Source organism: Zootoca vivipara, chromosome 2, assembly GCF_963506605.1.
Source record: "Zootoca vivipara chromosome 2, rZooViv1.1, whole genome shotgun sequence".
NCBI classification, from domain to species: domain Eukaryota; kingdom Metazoa; phylum Chordata; class Lepidosauria; order Squamata; family Lacertidae; genus Zootoca; species Zootoca vivipara.
Window position 1 is genome coordinate 44,632,353 of NC_083277.1, and position 21,896 is coordinate 44,654,248.

At 43.2% G+C, this 21,896-nt stretch overlaps 1 protein-coding gene across 1 annotated transcript; it reads left to right on the top strand.

The window, feature by feature from the left end:
* Nucleotides 1–5,180: 5,180 nt before the first annotated feature.
* LOC118080048 (parapinopsin-like) lies at nucleotides 5,181–21,239 on the top strand. Its single transcript, XM_035104980.2, has 4 exons — nucleotides 5,181–5,508; nucleotides 13,784–14,112; nucleotides 16,813–17,055; nucleotides 21,102–21,239. The coding sequence occupies exons 1-4, from the start codon at nucleotides 5,181–5,183 to the stop codon at nucleotides 21,237–21,239; spliced, it is 1,038 nt and encodes a 345-aa protein (XP_034960871.2).
* The last annotated feature ends 657 nt before the right edge of the window (nucleotides 21,240–21,896 follow it).

Consider the following 21,896-nt stretch of genomic DNA (forward strand, 5'->3'; position numbering starts at 1 on the left):
CTTGAAACCACACCAGTCCTGCAAAGCAATAACACGGAGCACATTTAGAGCATGCTCCTAATTCTTCCTTTGCAGCTTTATATTTGAATCACCTGTTGCCCTATCTTCATTTTGTTGTTGTTGTTTAGTCGTTTAGTCGTGTCCGACTCTTCGTGACCCCATGGACCATAGCACACCAGGCACTCCTGTCTTGCACTGCCTCCCGCAGTTTGGTCAAACTCATGTTCGTAGCTTCAAGAACACTGTCCAACCATCTTGTCCTCTGTCGTCCCCTTCTCCTAGTGCCCTCAATCTTTCCCAACATCAGGGTCTTTTCCAAGGATTCTCTTCTCATGAGGTGGCCAAAGTATTGGAGCCTCAGCTTCACGATCTGTCCTTCCAGGGAGCACTCAGGGCTGATTTCCTTAAGAATGGATAGGTTTGATCTTCTAGCAGTCCATGGGACTCTCAAGAGTCTCCTCCAGCACCTATCTTCATAGTCATCATCTGTTTATTAGTCTGTCACTTTCCCACAGAATTCTGCCCATAGTTGCTGATAATATATCAAATGAGCAATAAGTACAATGGCTCCAAACAATTCGAAATAACTGCAATATGAGCAAGACAGTCCTGCCCACCTATCAAAATGGCTCATGGAGGATGAGTTGGTTTTTTGTCTGTTAACACCAACGGGATCCTGTTTACCACTCCTGGTATAACAGAATGCAGAAACCAGAAGAAAACCACTTGATATCATTTCTCACATTAATATAACCCACTTTCCTCTGAGGAGCTCAGGATGAAATAATAGGGTGTTCCCCACTTTTTCCTGACCAGTTCTGTAAGGTTAGATTGAGCATGTGTGACATCTAGCCTGAATGCACCGAAGAGGTCTCTGGGATCTAAGTCCCAAATCCTATTCACTACACTATATTGGTTCTTTGTTTTCAGAGGCAGATATAATTTTATGAGAATCAATAAATATACTTATTTAAAAAAGTAAAAGAAACCAATTGTTCAAAGTATAACTTAGTATACATTTTAAAATTAATTCTGACAGCACTGTGACCAGTCAAATACCATATAAATATATGGCATATACCTGACAAGAATTTGTCCGTTTAAACAATAGATAGAGTAGATAGACAGATCAAAGTATTAAAGGCAACTTATATATTCAATGTCCTGTTTTACCTTATTAAACAAGTACCAGCTAGTTAGCTGTCACAACAATATTAAAAGGAGGAGTTTTGATGCAGAAAGAACAGCTTCTGTAGCCTCAAGTTATTTTGGTAAGACTTTAGGGATTTGTACAATGACTGACAATGAAAGAGCATCAGCCAGGATACTCCCCAAGTTCCTTTTTCCTTGCAAAGCAGGATGTTCATTAACAATGAAGAATGGCTGTTATTAGGCAAGCTTGATGACAGTTCCCAAATGTCACTGTCAGAGCAACAGAAGCAGAAGGGCTTTCCCCCAATAACATTACAAATGCTCATTAAGGCTGTTTGCATGCAGCTTCAAGTTAGACCTGAATCAGCCTGCTCCAAGTCTCAGATACAAAATCCATAAACATGTTCACAAAACTCCCAAGTCTCACAACCATGTGCACTGCTCCCCTAACTGTTTCTTTCCACTGCCATTTTAATGCACTGTGCATATGTGCTTAGATATCAAAGTAGTCACTGAACGAAAAGGGAAACAGGAGTGAACTTGAGGCTGTGTGGAACCCTTGTGTGGTAACCTCTCTCAATAAAGATGGGACTGAGGTAATGTGAGTGTTCTAAAATTTAGACATTCCCTGTCAGTAACCCTTGAGAGGCCTGATATTATCTGTATGTGGCAGTGTTTTCTTGTAACTAGCATCAATGAATTTTAATAATGTGAAGGGAAAACTTGTGACCACTCCTCTCTCAGCCAGAGAATAAAAGCAATGATGAGGTGCTTTGTAAACAAATCTGGAATTTTATTTAAACACACTCATTGAAGGTTATAGCACAGGCATCCCCAAACTGCGGCCCTCCAGATGTTTTGGCCTACAACTCCCATGATCCCTAGCTAACAGGACCAGTGGTTGGGGAAGATGGGGACTGTAGTCCAAAACATCTGGAGGGCCGAAGTTTGGGGGTGCCTGTTATAGCTCTATGGTTACTCTGATAATGCATAATACTTGGTTTCAGTCAAAAACTCTGTATTTGTTGTTCAGCACCTAACACAGCCTTTTCCAGTCCTCTGCCCTCCTATCATCCCGAAATATTGACCATGCTGGCTGAGGCTGACAGGAGTCGGAGCCCAAAACTGGCTGAAGAAGGCTGATTTACCTTGTGAGTTTCCATGTTGTGCAGATCTCTTCTTCAATCCACATAGCCGGGGGGGGGGGGGGATAAGCGTTTAAGACCACCTTGTTACAAATTTACAAAATACTGTACCATGCCTACCTAGAGCAGGGGTGGCCAACTCTGAAGAGACTGCGATCTACTCACAGTTAAAAACTGGCCAAAGTTGTTGAGCTTTTCTGAGGTGGGAGGAAAGCCCTCTTTTTGGGAGGTGAAGGGCTAAAATGTTGAGCATTTTTTAGGGGAGCCAAAGTTGTTGAGCTTCTTTGGGGGGGGGGAGCCAGTGATCTACCACAGGCATCCAGTGGTCTACCAGTAGATCACGATCTACCTGTTGGAAGTGCCTGACCTAGAGTAACAGCAACAGTGCACTCCCTTTCCAAGAGCACAATCAAGGGATTATGTTAATGAAAATTTTGCCTCTGTTCTTAACTTCCACAATACTTCCCCCCCACCCACCCCAGCATGAAAGAGCTCTTCTATTTAACACACATAACATATGCAAATACACTGCTAAGTATTAACGTCTTTAACTAAGGTAAATGCATTAGCAATAACATGCTGACAGTGTTACAATTAACGACCCAGTGCATTAGCATGTGATATTAACATAATGATATTAATTGCAATATTAGGCCTGCTGAAGAACAATCAGTTCAGTGCCCCTGAAAATCCTGAAGCAGCAACTTTATTCATAACATTAAGGGTGCAGTGACAGCTATGCTCTTCAAGTAACTAAAAACTTTCCAGTTATTGGAGAGGTTCAAGGGTGAGCTACTGTTTGCATCACTATGAAAGGTTTTTGTGTCCTATCCTCAACTGTTTTCATGTTATGTGTAACCTGAAAAGAGTTGCTATAAAATTTGCCTAGTTGACCTACACAAAAATTGTAAAGTCAAGTTTTCCTTGGCGCCTACTTACCATTTTCAACCTGCAGCTTATATACTCCAAACTGTACCTAAATATGGAAAGACAAAGGATTGAATCTTGCTGGCGACTTCAGCAATATCTTATTTCATTTCTGTTTGTTCTGATATCTGTAATTCAAATAGATAGGAGAGGTTAGCGGTTTGAGCAGGCCCAGCCCTACCATTAGGCAGAATGAGGTTGTGTACACACCATAAATTTAAAGCACCCCTGAGACTCCTGGGAACTGTAGTTTACACACCACATAACTATAATTCCCAGCACACTTAAACTACAGTTCCCATGAGCTGGTTCAAGGGCCGCCACCAAACACTATATCAACACATTCCCCTTTTCCTGATAGATACATGTACAGTACATATCTTTCTTGTTTGTCCATTAGGAATTATAGGGTTATAAATCTCACAAATGCCCTCAGGCTCAGATATCAAGATTGGGAGGAAAACTCCACTGTTTGTGTGAATGATCCTGTCTGAGGGTGGGAAAATTAAAAAGCTCCAAACTTCTTTGAGCCTGTAACTAAGCATAACACGCATTACTATTTGATTGATGGCAATTGATAAATACTGAAGGAGAACTTTGGAAAACATTTTGCATGCAATAAAGGGCAGCTTCAAATATAGTGTTGCACACCACCACAATCTCTGAATGGTGCAAAATTCCAGGGGTTCCAGGTCTTTCCCAGGTTTTGTGTTTCCTTTTGGAAATGAGGCACAGTGGAGACTGCAGTGTCCTTATATTGTTTATTTATGCATATATACAACCTGAGCCTGCAATGGAGGGGTTCATGGCATTAACACTCCAAAAGGGTATTGTTTCTTTCATAGCCACAGCCTTGCATTCAAACAGAAATAAAACAATGCTCTGATTCTGCCTCCAGCTTGCTGCTTTTCTTCTAGTTCACATCACTGCATCTCAGTTCTTAACCCTTGCTTTTCCTTCCAACTAACTGAGAGCTGGCCCATCACCCAGGCTATCACCTCAACACAGGAACCTAGCCTGGCTTATTTACTTTTTTAACACTTGCTGGAACCAGGGGTTCGAAGGGTCTCACAAAGAGCCTACTTTTGCTGCTCCCCTCCCCCCAGCTCATAACAAGATATACTTACCAATCATAAGCTTGTGGGGGATTTTATGCATGGACTAGGGACATGTCCAAAGTATGTTAAAGGTGTTAAAAGGTGACCAAAGAAAGAACACATTTTTTTGCCCACGTTTGTATGCTTAGTAGAGAAAAAGCACACACATGTTGAAAAGTGATGGTTTTGTGCCATGGCAAATTCACAGCAGAAGCTGTTTGCTTGTCAAGGCCTTCACTAGTATACTGAGGTTCTTTTCCGAGAGTAAATAAATTCTGAGCCAATTTATAGGCAGCTATGTTGTCAGGGGTACCATCTGCAGAGAGAGTGAAGAGAGAGTTTAGGGAATGAAACGGAAAGGTCTATAATCTCTGTTCTGTCCCCTTTCATTCTGACTTTTCATTTGACATGGGGAACCCAGGTGGAAAGATTCACTCAGCATGTCAGGGAGGGAAAAACCATAATTGATTATTCTTATTAAGGAAACTGCTTTCCCAAATGCATTTAGATTGCACAGGTTCATTCTTAAAATGAATTATGCACTCCACAGCCCTAGGAAAAATAAAAAGTTCTGTGCAAGACATATTTCTCTGCTGCAGTAATTATGATGAGTGTAGTGCTAGATTAATTAGAAAATGAATGATGAGGGGAGAATTATGATCAAAGAAATCCGGATCTAAGGATTTGCTTTAAATGTTGTGTAATCCATGGAATATCATGCCTTGTATTTCTTGAAACATCAAACGAGAAGGGGTTTCATAGTCATCTAGAGAAAAGAATGACTGGAGACTGACAGGTAGCACAACGCAAAAAAAAAGCTCAAATAGTATTTTATTTCAGCTTGGTGTCCTAACAACAAATGGATTCTCTGGACACCAATCCCTTGTCAGTGAATGTCAGCACAGGAAGAATGGTCTTGATGCCTCGTATTGGTTACACTATAATTGCAATTATCATGGCAATATCTTGCACTTTATCAGTAATTCTGAATATAACCGTTATTGCAGTAACTATTAAGTACAGACAGCTTCGTCAGCCAATTAACTATTCCCTGGTCAATTTAGCCATAGCAGACCTTGGAGCAGCCTTGTTGGGAGGAACTCTGAATGTAGAAACAAATGCTGTTGGGTATTACAACCTGGGTAGAGTTGGCTGTGTCACCGAAGGTTTTTCTATGGCATTTTTTGGTGAGTACTTGTCTGAAACTGATTTGTTGTATCATAAGTTAGAAAGCAGCCAGGCACTAAAATGTGTAAAGTTCACAAGCAACTAAATTGTCTTTGTATGGTAGGAAGAGCAACAGATTTCTGTAAGACTCCTAGCTGTGCTAGTATTTCAACAATGCTGGTCTCTTCTTTATTTTTCTCCATATTGCAGAAAATATGCTTACACTTTTAATATGTGTGTGTTTTAATATCATGCATATTTTTATCACAATCTTTTTACAGGTAGAGTTATTGCTTAAAAATAAAATTACACCTCTCTTAGCTTTGCATACGTGCAAAATGGGGTGGGGGGGAATTGAGCAAATTGGACCTTTGTCTCTGACTTTGCTATCAGTAATGCAGTTAGGTAATTTTAAATAGTCTGTGGTGGTAATGTCACTTCAAAATGTGCTGCATTTGGGAGCCCTGCTGCTGATTCTCCTGTGGGGGTGCCCTGAACCTCTGCCCCAAAATATTGCCTCTGTTTGCCAGTCAATCAGTTGGTACAGTGGTACCTTGGTTTAAGTACACAATTGGTTCCGGAAGTCCGTACTTAACCTGAAGCGTACTTAACCTGAAGCGAACTTTCCCATTGAATGTAATGGAAAGTGGATTAATCCGTTCCAGACGGTCTGTGGAGTACTTAAACTGAAGCGTACTTAACCTGAAGCGAACTTTCCCATTGAAAGTAATGGAAAGTGGATTAATCCGTTCCAGACGGGTCCGCGGAGTACTTAAACTGAAAGTACTCAAACCGAGGCGTACTTAAACCAAGGTATGACTGTATTTAACTCTAGGAAATGAGTGTCGCCATTGCTTCTCTGTGTGCACCACCTATCAAATAGAAACAACTTTTGTCCTTATGTACCATGTGTATGGCAATTATTTTCCAAACCATTTATTATGGAATAGTCTTGGTGTATTAACAACCTAGAGCTAGGGCTGCAGAAAAGAGGAGGATTGTTGCTCCTTATCTTTCACTATGTCCAGCAGCAGCTGTAGGGCTGTGGATGTGATCACCTCTTCAAGCCACCTCTGCTTCAGGATTGCCTTGCCTGTAGGTTTGTTTCCTCCTCTGTCCTCACTTCTCCTTTAATCAAGCCCTGTCTTCCCTCCATCTTTTAAAAATAACACTTAGAAATTATGCAGCATTTTCCCTAAAAGACCTTCGCATACTGTCTTTCAGTACATTTTAAATGTGCTGAAGATATGACGATATATGATGAATTAGTTAAGGAATAAACACTCATAAAGTTTTATTTTTTAAAATTAAAACAGACCTGTAAATCATGTCACATATTATTATATAGGAAGGGAGGGTGGGGGCGTAGCGCTCCGGGTGTCATCGCTGAGGGGGGTGACATTTGGTTCACTGCCTGCCCGCGACTCCCAAGCCTACCCTGAGCCATTGGGGGAGGGGGGGAGCTATGTCCCTTTGCCTTCATTTTGACAGCTAGGGGGAGGGTTGGGAATTGCGGGCAGGCGACACACCAAATGTCACCCCCAGGCGCCCCGCCCGCCCACAACTCCCAAGCCTACCCCAAGCCATTGATGTGGGGTGGGGTGCCAAAAAAAATTCCGCACCGAGTACCACCTGACCTTGCTACGCCTTTGTTATTATCCTCATGTTTCATGGGATGGGTTTTTTTGCTGAGGATAAGTAATAGAGACCCCTGAGTGAGTCCAGTGCTAAGATATGATCCAGGGACTTCCTGACTCATACTACATGCTCTTAACAATGGCAAAACAAAGCAATGAAACATTCATAATCTAACTTAGGTTTTAATTGGCAAGACAACAGAATATGCTCAGGAAACATACATGTTCACATTTTTATGTTAAATCTTTACTAATCAAGATACTGGCATGTTTTTAAAATGCTGCATTCCTTCTAAAACATTTTCCTGAGATGAAATGTCATCTACTACACTATCAAAAATTCTATGCCCTTTACCAAAGAACTCAGCTGAAATAATTGCCAACCTAGAAAGCACATATACTGTTAGTTGTTGCAATACCAAGGGCTATTGCAAAAAAAAAAAAAAATCAAAGAAAAATCAAGGGTTTGTCAACATATAAAAGAGTTTTTTCACAATAGAGAAGCATTTCTGGAGAACAGTTGTGACAGAAATTTGGCTCCAGGCAAGCATATCAAAAATAGCAGCTTCAGTCTGTTTCAGAAAAGAAATGGGTTTTTATAGTGATGCTCAAAATGTGTGTGTGTGTGTGGTTTTTTATATATATATATAAAAAGCTCCTGACATGTGAAAGCATGAGGTGTCACTCTCTTGGATGGAAGTGCAGTGACCCAAACATGGGGAGGGAGTTGTTCTAACAAAGCATTTCTAAAGAGCCTATTTCTTCAGTGAAGATTATGAAATGAAGTTAGCCTTGTAAACTCCCTCTGAAAACAGAGGCATGATTCTCAAGCACTAGGGCTTCACAATGAGGGCCCACCAAGGAATCTAACTCCCTGTTCTTTCTTAACCTTCGTTCATGGATGCACTGTGTACCAGCAAACCCCCAGAGGGCTATTTATTTATTTATATGCCACCCATCTGCCTGGGTTACAAAGTGCAAATGCTGGCAACCCTTTTCTGTTAAGGGCCACATTCCCCTGGTAGGTGGAGCCAGGATCTTTGATGAGCACACCCAGAGACAAATGTGTCCTGGATTAACCTATAAAGATCACCATTCTCCAGTTTTCACAATGGCTCTCTCATATTAGAATTCCCAATCCTATGCAGGTCTTTTCAGGTGTAAGCTCCTCCAAGTTTTCTGGTGGCATGGTCAGGTTGTTGTTTTTTAAGTTAAAGCACATGTAACACATGTAAAACCAATATAGCTGCTATTCACGAAAGCCAGTGAAGGAAATTCATTTCCTCTACACACAAAGAGAGAGAGAGAGACAGCAGGAATCTATCAATTTGCTCTTTCCCGCCAAGCCATACAACCAGATTTACTTATTTATTAAAAACCAATTAAATAAAACATTTCCCCTTCCAGTTGTTCAGAAACTACTTGGAAACGAAGGGGGAGGAACAGTTTTAAAAACAAGGACAAAACTAGAGGAAAAAATAAGGGGCAAGCCAGGAGAAATGGAACGGGAAGGAACTCTAGTGGAATGGAAGAATGGGGCACCATTCAAGAGTAAAGTTAGGGGCTTCACGAGATTGCCCACGTACTGTAAAATCCAAGCCACTTCAACTGCCTTCCCAAGCCACCAATGAGGTCCCATCCTGTTCCCAAGCCCTGTTGTATTACTATTTCAAAAAGCTAAGCAGCATATTGAAGCTTCAGCTGTCCACCATAAATAGCATACGTAATATTATAACAACAAGAATATTTTTGTCCCATATAGTTCAGAAATGCTGCTACAATTGTTAATAGATCTTGGTGTACCCAAAATGCTTTGGGTGGTACATACCAAGTTTCTCTTTTGCCCGCAAATGCAAACTGAGCAACCCTCACTTTCAAACCACTATTACGCATACATACAGAATGGGAGAGGAGGCGAGAACCTTAGAAGCCAAACTACTTATTTATATAAAGGTAAAGGTACCCCTGACCGTTAGGTCCAGTCGTGGACGACTCTGGGTTTGTGGCGCTCATCTCGCTCTATAGGCCGAGGGAGCTGGTGTTTGCCTGCAGACAGCTTCCGGGTCATGTGACCAGCATGACTAAGCCGCTTCTGGAGAACCAGAGCAGCACACGGAAACAGGACCATCTTAAGCATGCCCGGCGCCCCCCCCCCGCCCCCCAGCGTGGTGGGCGGGCGCTGTGCGCAGGGGGGCTGCCGCAGGCGCAGCCGCACTGCGCCACCCAGCCTACCGTAGGGCCGGCCCTGGGTCAGGGGGCGCTTCCCGCCCCCTGTTGTGACGCCCCTGTGCACGGCAGAGGCGGCCCCAGGCCCGCGCGCCTCCAGAGAGCGGCTTGAAGCCGCTGAACAACGGAGGCGCGCCTGGGGCAGCCTCAGCTGTGCCTCTCAGTGGGCGCAGTGACGCCCCTGGTGGCCTGGCGCCCTGGTGCCCCGCGCTACCAGGGGCGGGCCTAGAGCCAGCCCTGCACGGAAATGCTGTTTACCTTCCAGCCGGAACGGTGCCTGTTTATCTACTTGCACTTTGACGTGCTTTCGAACTGCTAGGTTGGCAGGAGCTGGGACCGAGCAACGGGAGCTCACCTCGTGGCGGGGATTCAAACCGCTGACCTTTTGAACGGCAAGCCCTAGGCTCTGTGGTTTAGACCACAGTGCCACGCATTTATATAATATTCCACAAAAGGCCCTTATATACTGTCCTCATATTATATTATAATCAGACATGTTGTCCTTTCCTCTCTTGTACTAAGCTGTCATTTACATTAGGGGTATATTGATCCCTGTGAAGCTTTCTAAAATCCACCACATAAAAAAGATGAATAATACAAGGTTGTCTCTGCAAATAGAAATGTGCAATTGACCCTAGTGGGCATCATTTGCACTTCTGCAATGTCGATCCTAGACAACCTTTTCCCCCATTTCATTTATTGCATTTATGTATATCCCACCTTTTCTCCCAAGGAGCTCAGGGTGACGTATAGTACATGGATTCCCACCTCCCCAATTAATCCTTACAACAGGTAGATTCGACTGAGAGGCAGTGACTGGTCCAAGGTCACCCAGAGAGCTTCATGGCTGAGTGGGGGTATGAACCTTGGTCTCCCAGGTTCTAGTCCAACACTCTAACCACTATACCACATTGCATTTCTATACAACACATCCTATGTAGGGCTGTTCTTGACAACTATTAAAAGCCAGAGTGCTTTTCATCATATACTTTATTCCGAGTTTATTTCTAGGTGCTGGTTTGACAGAAAGCCCTATATGGCTTATGACAAGTGTATTATTCTTGACTATACCATTTGTCTTTGTGCCCAGTTTATACCAGTGTAGTTTTGTGTAGCATTGAGCTTGGAGTGGAATTGGGTGACATAGGGCCAGTCACAGTGGCCTACTTTACATTGCGGTAGTAAATCTGTGTTTAGGCTATGCCACTTTACATGGCTGCCATTCTCCCAGATTCTGACACTGCCAGGGCTGAGCTGTAAGCAGCTGTCAGAGCATAGGAACAGGGAGCCAGGATTGTGCAAAGGAGTCAGAGCGGGGAGCCCAAGTCAAAGAACTCTTCCAAATGCCACATAGCTAGGAAATCCATTGTTGCTCAGGCAGACAACCAGCTTAAACAGAAAATCATTCTACACAGCTTCCTTTGTAGGAGTGCCCAATGGCCAGTTTGGGTAGATGAGACCAGTCTATAAGACTTGAGAATATTTCATTGTTAGGAAGCTGCCCTGAACTGTAGTTCTTGCAGGGTGTCACACAGGGTAGCTGCGCAGAGAAACAAAGTTATAGTCTCCATGGCTTCTCCATGTTGGGGCTGCATATTTCCAGCAGGGAGCCTGCTCTATCCAAGGAGGCTCCATTCAAGATGTAGAACCCTGCTCTTCCAGGTTTTGCATGGGGAGCCAATCTGAGTACAGCAAACCCCTGCGGCAGACGTTCACTCCCAAACACTGGGATGGAGGAAGCTGCAGAAAACCTGGGGGGCGCAGACTATTGGGTCATTCCTTCTCCTCCTTTGCTGCAATGATATTTAAGTGGTGGGAGTGGGGAGAGAACAAGTGAACAGGGTTTCAGCATAAAGCAGGCATATAGGATGCCTGCAAACTGCCTATTTAGAGGGACCCAGCTCACTTTTAAAACCAAACAGCATTTTATGTACATTACAACAAAACTACTTTATTTCTCATCTATCCCCACAATGCACATTTCCTTTTTATCATGCACCCAGCATCCTTTCTTTTAAAAAAATCAATCTTCATTGCCATTTCTAAGCTTGCCACACTGTCTATTTTTATGATGCAGTAATTAAAACGTGGCTCAGTATTCATGGGATGGCTTAACAAGACATTTTATAATCTCATCAGTTCTTTTACTTGCATCCCATTGTTCAGCCTAGGAGCTCAACTTCATATGGGCTGTCCTTGGAGAACTCTAATTTTTATAGCACTTACTGGTGAATGAAAATTGCACTGTTTTCAACACTTTTCTTCCTGGTGCATTAAGAGATGACAGTTGAACTGAGATGAAGTATCAATAAGAAATTACACTTTACTAGCTGCAGTTATTTGCCTGGAATACAAAGCTTTATATCTGACTAAGGAGTGAAGCCAGTATTTATCAATAAAATAAAAGTGGGGAAATAAAAACATTGAATGCAGCACAATTACAAATCTCTGAGGATAGTTTTCTCAAAGCAGGCATCTTGATAGGAACAATCCTAAGGTGCATGTAGCCTGTTTTACTCTGGCTAGCCAGATTTTCTCAGGAAGGTCAATAGCAGAACATGAAGGCAACAGCTCTCCTTTGATGTTTCTCCACTCCCTACCCCAGGAACTGGCATTTACTAGCCCATAGATGGGCCATCTTTAACAATGTGAGGAAAATGTGCACTCTCCCATCTTTTCCTCTAGGAAGAGGAGTACCATATTTTGTTCAGCCACAACTTGCTGTGTTATTTCAGCAGTTTATACTACATTTTTTAAGATTTGCCTTGAGACAGTCTTTAAACCTCTTTTGTTGACCACCAGCAGTACGCTTTGCATTTTTATGTTTGGAATAGAGTAGTTTCTTTGGAAGACGATCATCAGGCATCCGCACAACATGACCAGTCCAACGAAGTTGATGTTGAAGAATCATTGCTTCAGCACTGATTATCTTTGCTTCTGTGTCTATATTAATGATTTTTAAATAACTACCAAGCTTGCTGAAGAAATGTAACTTCTCTGGCTTTTAACTAATTAACTTAACTTTGGGAATGGGGCAACTTCTTTTAAAATTAAATGTAACCAAGTTGAATTTCCTGAATGTTGCATATATTAGCACTTGGTCTGTTTCTGAGTTCTGGTAACCCCTAAGTTATAAGGGACCCAGGTGGCGCTGTGGTTAAACCACTGAGCCTAGGGCTTGCTGATCAGAAGGTTGGCGGTTCGAATCCCTGTGACGGGGTGAGCTCCCGTTGCTTGGTCCCAGCTCCGGCCAACCTAGCAGTTCGAAAGCATGTCAAAATGCAAGTAGATAAATAGGAACCGCTACAGCGGGAAGGTAAACGGTGTTTCCATGTGCTGCTCTGGTTCTCCAGAAGCAGCTTTGTCATGCTGGCCACATGACCTGGAAGCTATACGCCGGCTCCCTTGGCCAATAATGCGAGATGAGCGCGCAACCCCAGAGTCGGTCACGACTGGACCTAATGGTCAGGGGTCCCTTTACCTTTTAACCCCTAAGTTAGATTACCGGTACTTCAACATGTTATACATGGGACTGCCTTTAAAGACGTCAGAATTCAGTGGCCAGGTTGTAACACCAATCCTGGCACAATTGCACTGTCTGCCAACTAGTTTCCAGGCCCAATTCAAAGTGCTGGTTTAGACTGACAAAGCCTTAAATAGCTCAGGGCCACAATACGTCAAGGACCAACCCAGACCCTACAATCATCATCTGAGGCCCTTCTTCATGTGCCCACTCCACAAGAGGAATGTGGAATGGGTGTAGAATGCTTTATGTGGAATGCTCTCCCCAGAGTGGCTTGCCTGGTGCCATTATTATACATCTCTAGATGGCAGCCAAAAACATCCCTCTATAACCAGGCCTTTGTCCCTTTTCTATGGCCTTTTAGAAGAGAGAGGGGGGTGGGGAGATGTTTTCAATGTATTTCTTCCCCTGGTTTTAATATACCTATGTGGCTTTTGTTTGTCTGTCTGCAAATTGCTTTGGGTTGCCTTGGGCAAGATAAAGCAACTAACAAAATTAATAAATAAGAAGTAGAAGAATCAGGAGATGATACTGGAATGTGGAACCTGTGACCTTCCAAATGTTGCTTGACCCAAACTCCCACTAGCACAAGTCAATGGCCAATGGTCAGGGGATGGTTGGAGCTGTGGTGCAACAGCACTTGGAGGGCCACACAGGTCCCCCATCCCTGATCCAGGAGATACTAGTTGAAAGTAGGTAATGTTGGCAACGGAAGGAAGATTTCTTGTGAAGGATGTAATTCAAAGCTACAGCAGAATGTTGCAAATTCCTCATGCTGGCACTCTAGAAAGGTAAGGATTTTAATGCATCTAGGCTCTTCATAAATTCAAATGTACCAGTTGTGATACAGTTTGTGTAATATTCTTAATATTAAAAGGAATGAATAACATGTTTTTACTGCAATTGCAGGCATTGTGGCTTTATGCACCATAGCAGTGATAGCTATAGACCGTGCAATTGTGATCGGCAAGCCTATGGGAACACTTACTTTTACCACCAGGAAAGCCATGATTGGAGTTGCTGCGTCCTGGGTCTGGTCTCTCGTTTGGAACACTCCCCCTCTTTTTGGTTGGGGAGGATACCAGATGGAAGGCGTCATGACCTCCTGTGCTCCAGACTGGTACAACAGTGACCCTATTAATGTTTCCTATATTATCTGCTACTTTCTATTCTGCTTTACAATTCCATTCGCTGCCATCTTGGTTTCCTATGGATATCTACTATGGACTCTGCGCCAGGTAGTGCTGCATTTCGTATTATGTTTTGCTTAATTTGCTGACCTTAAAAGCGTTTTAGCACCATTTTTAAAAAATCCAGAATTAAAATGTACCGACTCATTCAAAAGACAATCTGGCCCAAGGGCTTGAGCTACATTATTGTTTTTTACTGGGTCAACATTGGCTACTTTATGTTGCATATTGTCATCATTCAAGGAATCTGAGCACATGGAATCTGAATTTAAAGATAAAGGGACCCCTGACAGTTAAGTCCAGTTGTGAACAACTCTGGGGTTGCGGCACTCATCTTGCTTTATTGGCTGAGGGAGACGATGTTTGTCCACAGACAGTTTTTTCGGGTCATGTGGCCAGCATGACTAAGCCGCTTCTGGCGAAACCAGAACAGCGCACGGAAACGCCGTTTACCTTCTTGCCAGAGCGCTACCTATTTATCTACTTGCACTTTGACATGCTTTCGGTTGGCAGGACCTGGGATCGAGCAACAGGAGCTCACCCCATTGCAGGGATTCGAACCGCCGACCTTCTGATCAGCAAGCCCTAGGCTCTGTGGTTTAGACCACAGCGCCACCCGTGTCCCTTAATCTGAATTTAGGCAAATGTTAAACTGGTGTGCTTAGGCTTCACTAAGCATGGGTGCTCGTATCTTACATATTTGCCGTACCAAAGCATAATTTCATTAACGATTTATCTGTGATTCAGATTCACATGTAGCCTTGGGGCTGCTTTTTCCACTCACAAGGGCTGCATGCGCACACACATTAAGGTGTGCAATATAAGATTAAGTTAGGTGCTCCTAGATCCATCTTTGTCACTGGAGGCGCAGATGTCCTCTAGTGTCCATGCATTGGCAACCTCAAATGTGTATTAATCTATGTGGAGCTACCCTTGCAGCTGGTGCATAATGTGGTAGTTGGGTTGCTTGTGGTGGCAAACCAGTGACGACATATTACAACACCTTGTTTGTGAAATTTGCTCTGGCTGCCAATCTGCTACTGAACCAAGCACAGAAACACACACCATAGGTTAGCAGGGGAAGTGGCTATGAGACAAAGGACTGCATTGTATTTGTAAGGTATTTTCACTGCTAGTTCAAATTTTCAAAAGGTCGTAGGGTCAAGTCTTCTGTGGCTTCAGGTAGGATAGGGAAAGCTTCCTGCCTGAAACCCTGGAGAGTCACTGCCAGTCCGTGTTGGCACTACTCAGCTAGATGGAACAATGGTCTGACTTGGTATAAGGCAGCTTCTCACATTCCTGGCTTTGAAAAGTGTTTACAATTTCTTTTATACTCACCCTCGTAACTAAAGTACGTTTCCGAGCACAATTCAAAGTGTTGGTGCTGACCTTTAAAGCCCTAAATGGCCTCGGTCCGGTATACCTGAAGGAGCGTCTCCACCTCCATCATTCTGCCCGGACACTGAGCTCCAGCACCGAGGGCCTTCTGGCGGTTCCCTCGTTGCGAGAAGCCAAGTTGCAGGAACTAGGCAGAGGGCCTTCTCGGTGGTGGCGCCTGCCCTGTGGAACGCCCTCCCAACAGATGTCAAAGAGGAAAACAGCTACCAGACTTTTAGAAGACATCTGAAGGCAGCCCTGTCCAGGGAGGCTTTTAATGTTTAATAGATTGTTGTGTTTTATTTTTCTGTTGGAAGCCGCCCAGAGTGGCTGGGGAAGCCCGGCCAGATGGGCGGGGTATAAATTATTATTATTATTATTATTATTATTATTATTATTATTATTATTAATAACTCCAAAACAGATATTTCCCCTCACATTTATCAAACAAACCTTCTGTGTATATCATATGAAGCACTTCTTTAAAGTCTGCTCAGATGAAAAAACAAAAACAGGCCTACAAGGAAATTATCTGTCCATCACATGGCCAGTTTCCGTGTAGTAATGGAGTTTGGTCCATGCCTTTACTGCTTTCCTCGCTGCCACATTAGAGCTCTCAGGTGCAGACCCTGTAGCATTCCTGTATCTTGGTAAATTGCATTTCCCCTGGCGTGCCTTTTCCCATCATATGCTACGTTTAAGGGAGAACTTTGGTCACTCTGGATATCTCATTTCTTCCCTACCTCCTGGAACTTATTTTCACTGTGCTTTCCAATCTTTGGCCTCCCAACCTTGTACTCACAGCTCGTCCTGTTCCCAGCTTTTGCAGCCAAATGTCTTTTAGGTGAACTCGCAAGATTACGCAGTTGCGAACATTTGGAGGCAGACAAATTGAATCAAGGGTACCCAATGTGCTACCCTCTAGATGCTGATGGACTTCAGCTCCTATCAGTCCCTGTCAGCTTGGCCAACAGTCAGCAATGATGGGAGTTGTAGTCTATAATGGCTGGAGGGTACCACATTAACTATTCCTGTTCTAAGACATCATATCAGCTCAGACCATGGGTGCTATTGTCACCTTTACATGTCAGATTGCCAGTATCCATACACTTGCTTCTGCATCCCTCAAGACCTGTTCAGACTGGATATTTGCAAATCAGCAGATTGTTACAAGAGCCTCCTGTTCTCTCTTTCCCAAAATAAACTTGCTCTGTAAAGGGTGACCTGAACTTCCTGCTGGCATGCAGAATAAAACATTCTTAAGCACTTCCACATGAACTGTCATTCTATTCTTTTATGTACAATGAAATGTAATTACATTGATGTATGTCCTATTTTTTGATAGGTATTGAATGTGCTATTTTTATCTAGGTTGCTAAAGTTGGAGTAGCTCAACGAGGCTCAACAACTAAAGCGGAAGCTCAAGTGTCACGGATGGTGATAGTCATGGTGATGGCATTCTTGATCTGCTGGCTTCCTTACGCAACTTTTGCCCTGGTTGTTGTGGGTAATCCTCAAATCTACATTAATCCTATTATAGCCACCATTCCTATGTACCTGGCAAAAAGCAGCACGTTCTATAATCCAATCATCTACATTTTTATGAACAAGCAGGTGAGTTTAAACTCAATATGATCTGTGGAGCATGAAAATCAAAGTATAAATATTGTATAGAGTCAACATCCATTGGGAGTAAATATTGTATAGAGTCAACATCCATTGGGAGTCCACCACCCTGTGGATTTTACTTCCAAATCCCTCTGCTCTCTCCTCTGAACACTGCAAAACAAAATCCACTGCCCTGATTTTAACCCCCACCCTGCATTATATGTAGAGTATACTATACCACAAATCATCTATCTGCAGATCTGGACTTTCCCAAGTAAATAAAATTGCTTACTTTGCTTTTATATATCTATTCAGGCATGCCAGCTTTCATAGCAGGCTCACAGGGATTGTACACATTGCGAAAAGGGAAATGTTCTCTAACCAATAATTTTGCATGTGCTTGACCTGCTTTTTAGGTTGCACAACAGATCAAACACAAGTTGCTGTCTGTTCACTAGTCAGGGAGTAAATCGAGCAATACAAAATATTATTGTGTTTGTCCCAGGATTGCCTTAAAGCTGCCTGCTGTATGTGGAGAATTATTTTCTATGCTGCCACCTTGTGGCTAAATGAATTAAAGTTGTATTCTTATTATAATGATTTATCAAGGATGCGTTTTCTGTTTTCTTCATGCACTTGTCTCAGTAACAATTATATTAACATTCAAGATTTTTTGCCCAGTTACGCAAAATAAGATCCTAATCTATTATAGCATTAAAAATGCCTTTGAAACTTTCATCAGTGCATAAAAATAGAATGAACTGCTTAATGCTGATATTAATAACAATTAAAGAAAAACCTCAACAGAGCTAGGAAGCACTGAGCCCATTGAATACAATGGTCTTAAGCATGCCTAACTCTGTGATATTTAGACTTAAATATCATTTTAATAGTAAATGAGTCTTTTGACATACATACTTAAAGAAGATAAATACTTACTGCTTAGAAATATATGACATAGCATACATAATAATATGTTGTCTTTAGAGCAGTGGTCATTTGGGGGATCATTAACCCCTTTGAGAATCTGATGAAAACTATGGAACCCCCTCCCTAGAAAAATGCATATAAATATAGGCACAAAATTTTGCCTACAATTTGTTTTATGACAATGGGGAGGGGCTTTCTTTTTTGCAACCATTTAATGGACCCCCATGAAGCCACAGGTGGGAAAAAACCCTACTTTAGAGAAAGAGGAGGAATACCCTATTCTAGCTGTTAATATGCAGGGAGAATCTGTTTTCTAAACTGCTGGCATGCAAAAACCATGTTCTAAATCCCAAATCAATTTTACTTTTTGTTCTGGTTTGTTTTGAAAACTTGTGGTTTTATCTCCCCACCCCCACCCCCACCCCCATAAATCAATTCCCTCTTCTGAACCTTTCCTTCATCCTTTTTGTCTCAATGCCCCCTGTCCTTATCTCAGAGGCAGATTTTGGGCAGCACAACTGTTTCCGCTGCACTGGGCGCTGACCCTCCATGCCTCAGGCTGCTGCTTAAGGCAGTGGTTCCCAACAGGTGGTCCGGGGACCCCCAGGGGTCCGCGAGCTATGCCAGAGGGGTCCGCAAGATGCTATTAGAATAAAAATATATTAAATATATTTCGTATGATAACAGATTTGTGTTTTGGCCGCTTCCTGCATGAGCAGAGTCTAGCGCAAAACTAGAATTAGATAGAGGCAGTAGTTCTGCTGTATGCCGTTAGGTGGCGCTTTACAAACACTACTGTTTTGCAAAGAGGCAGTGCGCGCATTCTACTAACGCTCACCTCCCCAAGATGCTTTGCACGCATCGGCTTCATTTGTGCGCTACTGCGCAGGTACCCCGTCTTCTCCATTCCCCTCCCATGGAAGCATTTTCTTCCATGTGTTTCATGAAAAACAAATATAGGAATCGGCTCAACATGCGGTCGGATTTCAGAGTGAAAGTTTCAAGTTTGGAACCTAATATTTCAGAAATAATGGACTCAAAGGACAGATTTAACTCATCTCATTAAGAATTGAAAATTAAAACTAACTGTATACTGATGGAGCACTCTGTTGTAACTGTAAAAAACGTATAAATATAAAATATAAAAAGACTCTTAATTTGGCTCTCACTTTTTAATTTTAGGATTAGGAATTAATGGGGGTCCTTGTCACAATAGCGGCTCGATGAGGGGTCCTCGAGAAAATTTTGTTGGGAACCCCTGGCTTAAGGCATTGGAGCAGGGCTGGGGTTTCACAGTGGCAACCCTAGTTGTATGCGACAGGTTGTAACGTACCAAACATGCTGGGCTTTATCCAATGCTGTGCCAGTGGGGCTCCATTCCCTCTCCTCCTCCCCCTACCTCCCAAAAATCTGCTTCATAGGGTTCCTTCATCCCTCCAGAGCTGATATTTGAGGATGCAAGGGGAGGAGTGGCAGAAAGGAACAGGGAAAGAAGAGGAAATTTAATTATGCACATGGCATTCCCTTTAATAATAATAATAATAATAATAATAATAATAATAATAATAATAATTTATTTATACCCCGCCCATCTTGCTGGGCTTCCCCTGCCATTCTGGGCGGCTTCCAACAAACATTAAAATACGTCAAATATCACAGATTAAAAACTTCCCTAAACAAGGCTGCCTTTAGGTATTTTCTAAATGTCAGGTAGTTGTTTATCTCTCTGACCTCTGATGGGAGGGTGTTCCACAGGGCGGGTGCCACTACCGAGAAGGCCCTCTGCCTGGTTCCCTGTAGCTTTCTTTCTTGCAGTGAGGGAACTGCCAGAAGGCCTCGGCGCTGGACCTCAGTGTCCGGGCAGAACGATGGGGGATGGACCGAGGCCGTTTAGGGCTTTAAAGGTCAGCACCAACACTTTGAATTGTGCTCGGAAACGTACTGGGAGCCAATGTAGGTCTTTCAAGACCGGTGTTATGTGGTCTCGGCAGCCGTTCCCAGTCACCAGTCTAGCTGCCGCATTCTGGATTAGTTGTAGTTTCCGGGTCACCTTCAAAGGTAGCCCCACATAGAGCGCATTGCAGTAATCCAAGCGGGAGATAACCAGAGCATGCACCACTCTGGCGAGGCAGTCCGCAGGCAGGTAGGGTCTCAGCCTGCGTACCAGCTGGAGCTGATAGACAGCTGCCCTGGACACAGAATTGACCTGCGCCTCCATGGACAGCTGTGAGTCCAAAATGACTCCCAGGCTGCGCACCTGGTCTTTCAGGGGCACAGTTACCCCGTTTAGGACCAGGGAGTCCTCCACACCTTCCCGCCTCCTGTCCCCCACAAACAGTACTTCTGTCTTGTCAGGATTCAATCTCAATCTGTTAGCCGCCATCCATCCTCCAACCGCCTCCAGGCACTCACACAGGACCTTCACCGCCTTCACTAGTTCTGATTTGAAAGAGAGGTAGAGCTGGGTATCATCCGCATACTGATGAACACCCAGCCCAAACCCCCTGATGATCTCTCCCAGCGGCTGCATATAGATGTTAAAAAGCATGGGGGAGAGGACAGAACCCTGAGGCACCCCACAAGTGAGAGCCCAGGGGTCTGAACACTCATCCCCCACCACCACTTTCTGAACACGGCCCAGGAGGAAGGAGCGGAACCACTGTATGATAGTGCCCCCAACTCCCAACCCCTCTAGACGGTCCAGAAGGATGTTATGGTTGATGGTGTCAAAAGCTGCAATGTTGGGTGCATAGCTGCCAAGTCTCCCATTTTCCCCAGGAAATCCCCGTTTTTCCAGCTGTTCCTAGCTGGAAAAAATGGATTTTTTTTGTTTTTTCCCGGTTTATTCGGGCGCGGTGGCCATTTTGGAACTGGGCGGAGCATGCTCAGAAGCGACTTTTGATGCTGCTCTGCCCAGTTCCAAAATGGCGGCAGCGCTACTTCCGGTCTGCTGTTTCCGGCCTGGTCCCTTATTTCTCTGACAGCAACTTGGCAGGTATGGTTGGGTACAGTCTTTACGTGTCTCACAGCAATACACACACACAAGCGCATGTATGTATGTATGTATATGAATGATGTAATGTGGCATGAGCCAAAAGTAAATTTGTACTTTTCCTTTCCAGTTCCGCGATTGTCTCGCTAGGTGTCTCCTGTGTGGGAAAAATCCATGTGCTTCCAATCAAGCAGATGAAACTGATCTAGAAGTTTCTGCTGTTGCCCCTGCTTCCTCTTCAAGATGCGGCAAAGTTTCTCCACAGTAGAACACAATTCAATATATGTATTTTTATTGATTTACAGTAGAGCGCTCTGCATGTTTCCTCAGAAGTAAGTCCCACTGGGTTTAGTGAGGCTTACTCCTCTGTATGTGTGTTTTAGCATTGCAGCTATTGTTATCCTCTTTTTCTTTCTTTTCCAATTATGGTCTAATGCAAAATCTGAAGGCTTGACAACTCTTTCTTGGCCTTTGAATTTTGGTGTGATTACAGTCTTTTTGTGAAAGGTGGTTTTTATGGTGTATAAAACATCGTGCAAATAATCACTGTGTCTGATAGTGTGGCTCCCACTAGTATTTATTAATATATTTAATATCTCATTTACGCTTTAAGGCATCCATTGATCGAAAAAAAATAACAATAAAATACAAATACAGCATTAAGACTCAACAGTGCGTTAAATGTTAAAAAGCAACAATCAAGAACAAACACAAATGAAATGCAAGCATAAATCAAATGCAAATTAGGAATCAAATCAAATGCAAACAGTAAAAGCCCATAGGGGGTGAGAGAAACAATTAATTGAAGTTCAAAAGAATAAAGTTATTCTAAGTCGCTGGTGGAAAACAATGAGAGGGAGCAAGGCTATACAGATGGCCACATCCCACCAACTCACTAGCTGGGAATAGAATGCAGCTTCTACTG

Bases quoted from the DNA above. Each gene is read 5' to 3' on its own strand.
- LOC118080048 (XM_035104980.2), top strand. From the start codon at position 5,181: ATGGATTCTCTGGACACCAATCCCTTGTCAGTGAATGTCAGCACAGGA. The intron at 14,113-16,812 runs GTAGTGCTGCAT...ATTTTTATCTAG, and splicing joins TACTATGGACTCTGCGCCAG to GTTGCTAAAGTTGGAGTAGC. The intron at 17,056-21,101 runs GTGAGTTTAAAC...TTTCCTTTCCAG, and splicing joins ACATTTTTATGAACAAGCAG to TTCCGCGATTGTCTCGCTAG.